This window comes from Cebus imitator, unplaced genomic scaffold (assembly GCF_001604975.1).
Source record: "Cebus imitator isolate Cc_AM_T3 unplaced genomic scaffold, Cebus_imitator-1.0 Scaffold113, whole genome shotgun sequence".
Lineage (NCBI taxonomy): Eukaryota > Metazoa > Chordata > Mammalia > Primates > Cebidae > Cebus > Cebus imitator.
In genome coordinates, this window is record NW_016107428.1 from 894459 (window position 1) to 904855 (window position 10397).

The 10397-nt window shown below is 41.1% G+C and overlaps 1 protein-coding gene across 1 annotated transcript; it reads right to left on the bottom strand.

The window, feature by feature from the left end:
- Nucleotides 1–1277: 1277 nt before the first annotated feature.
- FIBIN (fin bud initiation factor homolog) lies at nt 1278–3426 on the bottom strand. The gene has a single exon (XM_017538731.2). It carries the CDS (start codon nt 2876–2878, stop codon nt 2243–2245), a length of 636 nt encoding a protein of 211 aa, XP_017394220.1. The 5' UTR covers nt 2879–3426; the 3' UTR covers nt 1278–2242.
- Nucleotides 3427–10397: the final 6971 nt, after the last annotated feature.

A 10397-nucleotide genomic window follows, 5' to 3' on the forward strand; every position in this document is an offset into this window, starting at 1 on the left:
AGATGTGTCACCGTTCCCCTTCCTGCACCCATAGAAGATATCTCTAACTAGGGATGGCAATCTTACCTTCTGTGTCTTTTGAATCCTTCTTATCTTAATATGATATGCAAGCATTATGAATATATTGAAATTAGCATGCACAAGGAAAACAGCTTTCCATCACTATCACATGTCCAATATCCTCCTTTTACAGCTGGGAAATTCAAGAAGATGACATTTGGTAAGTCTATGAATTAGATCTGATTACTATGAAGTGAGTGATGTGAAAGTTTTGAGGCATGAATGGTTGTGACTACACACTACAAACATTTTAGTACCAAATATAATTTTATTTGCCACTGTTGTTATTTTTTCCTCATTTTTTTTAGAATAAAGAAGGAAACTCTTGTAAGTGATTATTTATCTTGTGTCTACACACAAGTCTAGAAAGCAACAAAAAGTGGGGCCCTGAGTAATAAAAAGAAATTATAAGTGATTTTAAGCACAATAAGTTAGTCAAGCAAAGTTTCAGGTCTTAGATAACTCTCTCTCATTTCTCAGTATCCTTGAAAAAAGTAGTTTGGGAAAGTCCTGTACTTAAATTTAAGAGAACAGGGGCTGTTATAACTGACGGAGGATAAGTCACTTAGCCTTTCTCAGCCTCAGTTTCCCCTACTGTAATAGAAAGATACTAGACACTTCATAGGAATGGAAAACTTGTTTTCTTATTCAAAAAAGAGGAGAAAATAAATGTCTGTTGAACAGAAGAATATGAACATTCATTTATTTTTTCTCTTGTATGTATGTGTGTATCTGTGCATATATGCAACAAGAAAGCATATTTAAGGTGAGAGGAAGAATTGGCTAGGGAAAGACACTAAATAAAGTGCATCTCCACCTTTTAAAACAGTTAATTAAATAATGTTGACCTGGTTTCAAAAGTAAACATCACTGTAGTTTATAACTTAGGATAAAATGCTTGCTCTGCATAACGGTATAGGATATGAGACTTGTCAGAAATTTTCCAGTTGAGTTTATGAGAAAAACTGGAGAAAATTTGAGTCTTTAAGCAGACCCATAGAGATCAAATGTAAAGTTCTGGCACAGGTTAGATTTTTCTTGTGAGGATGTTAAGGTGCCTAGGGAGAAGAGGATTGCCAAATACATAGCTATTCTTCTGCCTTCTTTATCATATACTCTAAGTAAACTGGCTTAAGTCCAGTCCTTCTCTCTCCTTTTGCATTGATCCCTTTTGGAAATATGAAAGTTACAGATGTAAATTACAAAGTAAGCCAGTATTATATGAAAACATATTTATTGGGTGAATAATAAAACTTAGCTAAGGAGTTGTTAGAATTAGAATTCCCCCTATTTGAAGTACAAGTTTCCAATAAACAAACAGAAGCAAAACCCCAAATGAGAAAGAATATATTGGTAACCTAAATCATAGGCATTTGAGGGTGTGTTCAAACAATCTATCTACTTCTTTGTAATTTACTGTAGCACTGATGACAAAGCATAGACATACAATGAGAAACATAAATCAGCATTATCAGTGTGACTGTGCAATCACTACAAAGCTTGGCCTTCTTAAATGTGGCCACTTTAACTGACACACACCCACAGAGGCACCAGAAATCTCCCTGCAAACGAGATTTGCCTATAGTTTTGTGGCAATGCCATTACAAAAAATCAAAACAACTCTCAGACCATGGTTAATAAATAAGAGAGAAAAGAAGAAGTAACAAACAACTTCCATGGGTTGCCAGGCACGCAAGGCAGTACCTTGAACCTCATCTGAAAAACAGGCAACTCGGATAGCTTTTAGAGCCCAGGAGTGGAGTGAAGGCTAGAGGCTGAGAGGAGCTATGCACTATTATTTGGGATATTTCCACATAATCTACAGGATGGGGAAGTTCAGTTCCCCACCACATAAACTGTGCTCTTTTAGATGTGGCTGAAACAGGTATCACTGTAGAATTAGAAAGCCATCTAGAAATGACATTGTTTAAAATTGTTCTTTCAGGTTGATAATTCCATAACAATCACATAAATAATATACAAAAACAAAACTAAAATCAGAATCACTCAAGTTTCCAATTTTTCTTTCTTTTTAAAGATGACCTCAGATTTATTCTCAAAGTGCAAATCTGGATATTAAGAAAATAGTAGGTGTGGGGGAAATGTAGCCCCATCTTCTGTCCCCCACCCTCCAAAACGGGGCTGATTTGATTCCTTCTCCCTAGCATTTGGACCCTTCCATCTATACTTTAAGATAATCATTTTTCAGCCGACCTAGTCGGGTCCCATGGCTCCTGATGGTGAGAGCCAGCAGCTCGTATTTGTCCCTGAGTCCCACAGAAATGGCCAGTGTCTCCTTCAACAGGGACCTGGTGTGGACCAGCATTCCCAGAAAGTCCTCGTTGAGCCTGCTCTCCTGCCGGCTGTCCTGTTCCTGGCCCTGCTTGAACTTGCTCTCCAGCTCAGTGAGGGATTTGTCCGAGTTGGAGTAGGCATCCCCGATCTGGTGGGACTCCCGCCGCAGGTACTTGCCATAGCTCTCTTCCCCGTCCAGGTCGTAGGAGATGCTTTTGCTGATGCCCTCCAGCACGCGCCCAGCATCCTCCACCTGGCGGCCCAGCACGGTGAACTCCTCCCGCAGGGTGAGGCTCAGCAGGCTGCCGGCCTGGCTCCCCTCCCCCTGGGAGCAGCGCCTGTGGTCACTCACCCTGAAGAGCAGCTGGCACTTCTCGGGGTCATCGTTCTCCTCATAGTCCCCATCGGGCACGAAGTAGTGATGCAGGGTCCCATTGGACATTTCTGGGTAGAGGGGGCCATCGAAGTAGCCTTGACACAGGTGGCAGAAGAAACTCATGCAGAGGAACTTCAGAAACACCATTCTGGATATTCACGATGGCCAGGGACCCCAGGAGAAGACTTTTCACCCAGGCACAAGGAAAGGAGTGTCTTTGCGAGTCAGCGTCTCCCTGAGACAGCGGCCGCCTCAGCCCCCGTCCCAGCTGGCTTGCTGCTCCCTGGCCCCCAGTCCCCAGCAGGCTTCATGTGGCTCTGCACACCAGCGTCTGGGTAGCGCGGCCGCAGCAGCTCAGGATGCACCTACCCGTGTGCCCCTCGCTCGGTGGCTGCAACTCCGCCGGCCCTTTCCCGGGGCGCAGCACAGGCGGAGCGGGGAACCCCTCCTCCGCGGCGCTGGCACGATGCTGGCTCCGTCGCCCTTCTCTCGGAGTTTCCCCTTGCTCCCGGGAGATGGAGCGTGTAGCTGGAGAGAAAGGCTCTTGCCCCCTGATAGTATTTCAATTTCTGGACTGGGTGGGAATGCGGAGAGTTTCCTTTGGCTAAAGATATCCTGAGGATCTCTCTGCTCTCAAATTACAGCTGGTTTCGTCACTTGGAAGCCAGGGAACAAGTTTGGAAGAAAACCTCTTACCAGGTCTCTGCTCTTAAAGGTACAGGGTCGCTTTTTAAAGATTGGTAGGGGAGACTCTAAAATAGAATTTAGCTTGAAGGAGAAAATGAGAAGAGAATAAATGGAATTTCCAAAACAAAAACCTGGTTTGTTATTGACATGTTGGGAGGGGGACGGAATGACTACCCTGGAAAAATGCCATTCCACGTGTCTCAATAAATATCAGTTAGGTCGGATTTTTGAGTATGTCTATTTTTATCTTTAAAAGTTTGTGACCTTTGAAGGCAAATTTAAAGTGTCAGAAATGGCAGTTTTGTTTGAAAATGATTGGTTAATTAAAACTGATATAAACAATACTTTGGATGAAATGAAAATACGGAAAGTTTCTTAATGCACTGTCATTAGCATGTATAAGAATGGAAGCTGAAAAACTAAATTTTGCCAGTTTAGTAAGTAAAAGGACAATGAGATCCCTATTTAATTTTATGAAACAATACTAAGCATCTGTATTGAATCTTGAATCTAATAGTTTTACAGTTCTTGCCTCTTTTGAGATTCTTGAAAGCTTTTGAAGAATGTTTCTCGTACTATTATGCTCATTTTCCAGATGGAGAAATGAAGGATCAGAAAGTTAAGCAAATTGATTATAGTCACACAGTTAGATTTTATTGAGCCAGAACTAATTGTCACAAGGTCTTTTAATATAACTTGGTGGGAGGGGGGAATTTTTTTTAACTCAGCCATTTTAATATCTAATTGATTGGCAAATGGCCATCCTAAAGACCATTCATTTTCTTAATGAATATTTCTTGAGCATTTGCTGCGTGTCAAAAACTATTTTAGGTACAGCTGTGAACAAAAATAAAGACAAATTCTTGCCTTCCTGGCACTTACATTTTGGGAAATAGAAAAATTTATGAAAATAGGTCAGGCATGGTGGCTCATGCTTGTAATTCCAGCACTTTGGGAGGCCAAGGTGGGTGGATCACTTGAGGTCAGAAGTTCGAGACCAGCCTGGCCAACATGGTGAAATTCCGTCTTTACTAAAAATATTAAAAAAAAATTGCTGGGCATGATTGTGCATGCCTGTAATCCCAGCTACTCAGGGGACTGAGACAGGAGAATTGCTTGAATCCGGGAGAGGGAGGTTGCTGTGGGCCTAGATCGTACTACTGCACTCCAGCTTGGGTGACAGTGAGACCCTGTCTCAAAAAAAAGAAAAATATGTAAATAAGATGTGTGTCGAACATCAAATAGGGCTGTAGAGGAAAGGAAACCGAGGAAGCGTGGGAAAGCAGACACAGGCAGCGCTCCTGTTTCCGTGGGTATTTTCTCTTTCTTCCTTGGAATGTAACTGAAACATTCAGGTTGACTTGCCAGTGTTCCACACCTATCTCCCTCCCAAGTAATAAGGGACTGGCTTCTTTCAGACTCACAGTGCCACAATGTTCTGGGACTGTTATACTCATTGTCATCACTTTCATGGACATAAGCAACCCACACTCCTGCAGAGACAATGAGAAGTCTGGTTAAGTAACTGGATATTTTGCTGATGTGGTATCACATGCATAGAGTTTTTGAAGCATGTTGACTGCACATTTTAGTTCTTATCCAGATACTTAGCATCATGAAAACATAGACCAAAGAAGTTTTCTTACTGTTTATGCCAACTGGGAGACCAATGCCTATTTTCACTTTATCTCAGAAGAAAGCTATAACTTCCCTCAGTTAAAAGACTGGACTGTTGGACTCAAGAGCTACATTGCTTCATTCCTTTTTTCCCTGGGACATTCAGAAATGACAACAGATGGATTCATATTGGCTGCTTGGCCAAAGAAGAGAAGAGGAATTTACTCTGATTCATTCCACTTCTTGCACAATCCCTCTCTGACTTACCAATTCAATTAAGCAAACCTATATTAAGCACTTACTACTTGCTCCCCACTTGCAGGGTGCAGTGTTAAGGTAATTACAGACACAAAGATGCACAATAAAAAGTTTCAGCCTACAAAGAGTTTGCTGTCTTTTTAGAGAATTGGGCATATACACAGGTAAAGTTATCATCCAAAGGGTGAAGAGTGTTTACTTTCTTCCTGCAGTGACCTCATCTAAAGATGCACCTTCATGTTGTGTATTAGAAAGGAATCATTTTTGTACAAATAACTAAAAATCCACTTCTGTCTAACTGTGCACATTAACTTACAGAAAGCCTAAGATTAAATATTCAGAGAAGGCCTAGTCCAGAACCTAGTTTTTCTCTATTTGTTGGTTCTATGTCCTTGGCTTATAGTCATGCATGGGCAGTCTCTTTCATTTGTGTTCCAAGATGATTACCAGTGTCTTCCAGGCATATGTGTTTCCTTATTCATATGTAACAGGAATGACAGATTGGATTTCCTGGGAGCTTAAATGCAGCTCCTTCAAATCAGCCTCAGTGGTCATAGTTGGCCTGGTTTGGATCATGAATACGTCTTCAAACCAGGCTTACTGTAGTGAGGTTTGGGATTAAACCACTTGGCTTAAGACAATAAAGACTCTGCTTTGCAATTGAAGGCAAAGGTATCAAGTAGCTGGGATTACAGGTGCCCAGCTAATGTAGCAAACTACATGCCTATATGATTTAGGGCCCTGCTAAGGAAAGGAACAGTATAGGAGCACATTCTGGGGAAGTAACCATGAATAATTCCCTTATCTTATGGTTTTTGTCTTTATTAACCACATCCAAGAGAAACTGCCACCCTTGCTGTTAGGTGTTGACCAGCTGGGTGTATAGAGGAAGATTCCTTCATTTGTAGTATTTGTTGATTTCCTTAATCAAAATACTTTTACAATGGCCAATGTCATTGAACTCAAAGTTGGGAAGACGTACACAGTGATACACCATTATATAACATTCCCACCATACAGATAAATTAGATGCAAATAACCCCAAGAGAATAGAAAATAGTACAAATCTAGTAAAATAATTAAGAAATGATTAGTTTGCTTATATATTCCCTTTATTTTAACATAGCTTAGGTAAAAGTTTGTTTATTTATTTTAAGACAGGTCGTTGCTGTGTTGCCTAGGGTAGAGTGCAGTAGCATGATCACAGCTCACTGCAGCCTCAACCTCCCAGGTTCAAGTGATTCTCCTGCCTCAGCCCCCTGAGTAGCTAGTAGTACAGGTGAGCACCACCAGGCCTGGGTAGTTTTTGTGTTTTGTTTTGTAGACACGGGGTTTCATGATGTTGCCCAGGCTGGTCTGGAACTCCTGGGTTCAAGCAATCTGCATGCGTTAGTCCTCAAGGTGTTGGGATAACAGGCTTGAGCCACTGCACCCTGCCAGTTTATTTTAAAATAATATCCATGTTTAACAACTGACTTGCAAAGTAACACAGCATGGCCTTTTGTTTAAACACTTCATGTTCATTTCTAAAATGTTTTCTGCTCTATGTTGTTCATATGTGCCCAATTCCATCTTGGGCTGCTGAGGTCAGTACTAAGGTGGGCTTCTGAGGGTTGACCCAGAATGAATAAAGCCAGAGGAAATGTCTAAACATAGACATGCCAGACAGAGGACTTTGAAGACTAAAGTCAAGAAGCACCATCTATGGATAAGGACAGTAGTTGAGTTGAGTCTAGGGCTGAAAACTAGGGACAAAATTAAAGGACAGAAACTGGGCAAATTTAAAGATAAAGAGGGACTTCAGGAGTAGTGGCTGTATAAGGAAATAGGTGAGCATCATTGCCCAATTCCAGCTGCTTATATGTGTGTAAACACTACTATACAGTGCCAGCAAGACTGCCAGCTCAAGACTGGCTTATCCCTTATCATTTTTAGTGCACTTTAAAATTTTCTTTAGATCACTTATCATTTTAGAGAAGTGGTAGAAAAATTTAGGTTGGAATTATGAATCTAAATATCTCTGTGACAGATCTTTAAATTCTGTGACTTCTCCTTGTCAAAGGTTTTTGTGATTTATTGACTGTCTCTGATTATTTAAATAGTATAACTTTTTTTTTCTGAGACAGAGTTTCACTCTTGTTTCCCAGGCTGGAGTACAGTGGCATGATCTCAGCTCACTGCCACCTCCGCCTCCTGGGTTCAAGTGATTCTCCTGCCTCAGTCCCCCGAGTAGCTGGGATTTACAGGTGCCCAGCTAATTTTTTGCATTTTTAGTAGAGATGGAGCTTCACCATGTTGGGAAGTCTGGTCTCTAACTCCTGATCTCAGGTGATCCACCCACCTTGGCCTCCAAGAGTGCTGAGATTACAGGCCTGAGCCACGGCGCCTGGCCATAGTATAACTTTTAGAGAAAATAGTATAAGGAGGCTTTGTGGAGATTTGGTTCCACCATGCAGCCTAGAAACCCAAAGAGGAGATGGAAGCCCTCATTCTCAACATTCCCTCAAACTGTCAGATTGAGTCCCTGAACCATGTCAAAGGAGAAAAAAAAATCACAACAAAAACAAAGAGTGTTATTTTAAACCAGAGTAGGGGTCCCAAGGTGGGAGGAGAGAGGAAAGCAAGAGAGGGGAAGATAAGGAGAAGGATATAGTACTTAGCACTTTGGGAATTAAAAAAAAAATCAACTAATAGGTAATCAGTAGCATTTAGTGAGCAGCCATTGTTTGCAGAAGGTGAAAAGGACAGAGGGGGAGAAATGGATCAAAGAAAGAAAAAAGCAAGAAGTAGAGAAGAAAAGAAGGTAGGAAGGAAGGAAGGATAAAATGAAAGATGAAAAGAAGGGGGAGAGTGAAATAAAATTTGATTAGTTTGTGCTTTTTGTTATGTTAACTCAATGAAGTGAATATAATTATTTGCTATAAGAACATTGCTTAGAGGCAGAGGGAGACTTAATTAACAAGAATAATCACAAACAAACTTCCTATCAAATATAGGCAATAAAACACACCTATGAAGACAAGGAGAATGCTTGCAAGGAAATAAGGATAATGTGAGAAGGGAGTCTGATCGGTTCTCACAACCTTTCTATATTAGAATATCAGAATGTGCTATGATATGCTATGATAACAGATGTCACAAAAATGTTAACATCAAATTCAAGTTCACTATAGGACAAGGTAACTCAGCAACTTTCCTCTATATGGGCAACTCTGGTGCACCATCTGCAATGTGGGACCTCCTGGCTTGGTGCAGCAGGAGACAAGGGCTCTGAAGAGTCTTGTGCTGCACTTGAATGCATTGGCTCCAAAGTGACACATGTAACTTTGGTATTACAGACCTTTGGCTAGTGACATGGCCCTGCCTCGGTGCAAAGAGAAAGGGAGTCTTACCCTTTCATGTGCCCAGAAGGAGAGAAAAGCCAGATATAAATGAGCACTAAGTGTCTCTACCACACTTTTCTGCAGGAAAAGTACCTATTAGAAATGCTCTAAAACTGCCAAACAGGGAGTAGGTAAGTTGTGAAATATATTCTACAATAATGGAAATATTTCATATTTTCAGTCAGGATAGAAAACACAAGTAAAGAAAAAGGCTACATGCAATTTGCTATCATTATCAGATTCAATGAGTCTGATCTTTCCTGCTCATTTCACCCATGAACACAGTACACACCAAATCATAGAAGAGAGGAGCTAGGGAGAGTCAGAGACGTGGAAGTAAGAATTACAGTCTGAGGGAAGGGAAGGAGGTCAAAGGGGTTGGTGATTCAGAAAGCTAGAGGGGAGAAAACACCCTAAGAAGTATGAAAACTACGGATCAGCTTGGCTGAAGGGGATTCTGGGGGCACAGGTACTAGATGTAAGGTATGTGGGGGCAGTCAGATAGGGAAGACAGAGGAGACAGTTAAATACTCAAGGAGGAGATGTAATCATTGAAAATGAGTGCAGGAGTTAATTCAGAAGAGGAGACTGTTGCAAAGAGGTTGAGTCTTGCACCCGAAACTCAAATAGTGTCTATCTGTATAGTACTGTAAGATGGTCATTTAAATATGTGAGAAGGACTCAGAGCAATTTGGGAGAAATTTGACTACCAATTTACACTCTTTAATGGCCTCTCAGTGCACTTAGACAAAAATGTCATCTCTTTAGCTGGCCTACCAGACCTTGAGTTGCCTGGTCCCAGCCTCTAAATTTTGATCTCCTGGGACTCCCAACTTAGTTTCCTGTATTCAAGCTATAAGGGTTCTAAAAATCTTACATCTTATCTGAAAGTCTTCACTCAAGCCACCTCTCTGCCAGGAACCCCCTTTTCTAACTTCTTTCCTGGCTAATTCCAACTCACTTCTCATATCTTGGTTGTAATTTAATTTCCTCTAAAAGCCCCTCCTCAATTTCTGAACATTAGTGCCCATCTTTCCCTTGTAACTGGATCATAGGGGGTACTCAATGAATACATGTTCACATCCTAGGTTAAGTTGGTCACTTCCTATTTAATATTTCAATGAGATGATTTTGTAGTTAGTGTTTCAATGGCATTTTTTCTTTGTTCTTTTATAGTATGTATTGCAGTGTATTAGAATATGTAACTTAGCTATCTCTCCCACTAGACTGAGAGTTCCTTAAAGGTACCAATAAGGTTATATTTTACTTGCTTTTATATTCCCTGTGATTAGTACACAGCCAAGCATATAGCAAGGGCCAAATATTTGTTAGTTGTTGTGATAGCTAAACTGTAGAATTTAAGGAATTCTATTATTTAATAATGGTCAGATAATTTGTCTGTTTAAATACATATTTTGTCTGGCCAACAGTCAGCCAGTGAGAGTCTCACTCAATCTGAATAATCTTGGCAGGAAAGAAAGGAGAGAGCCCTACGAATTCCAATGTTCAGAACATTCAGAAGAAAGTATCACTCAGAAGGGAGACTTTTGACCCATTCTAAGTAAAGTATGCAACAATCTGTAAACGTAGTCCCTAGTGCACTGTGGTCTGCAAAGTAGAGAAGTATCAGACCACCCTGCAGGGTAATGCGCTGTATCAGACCACCCTGCAGGGTGATGCGCTGTATCAGACCGCCCTGCAGGGTGATGCGCTGTATCAGA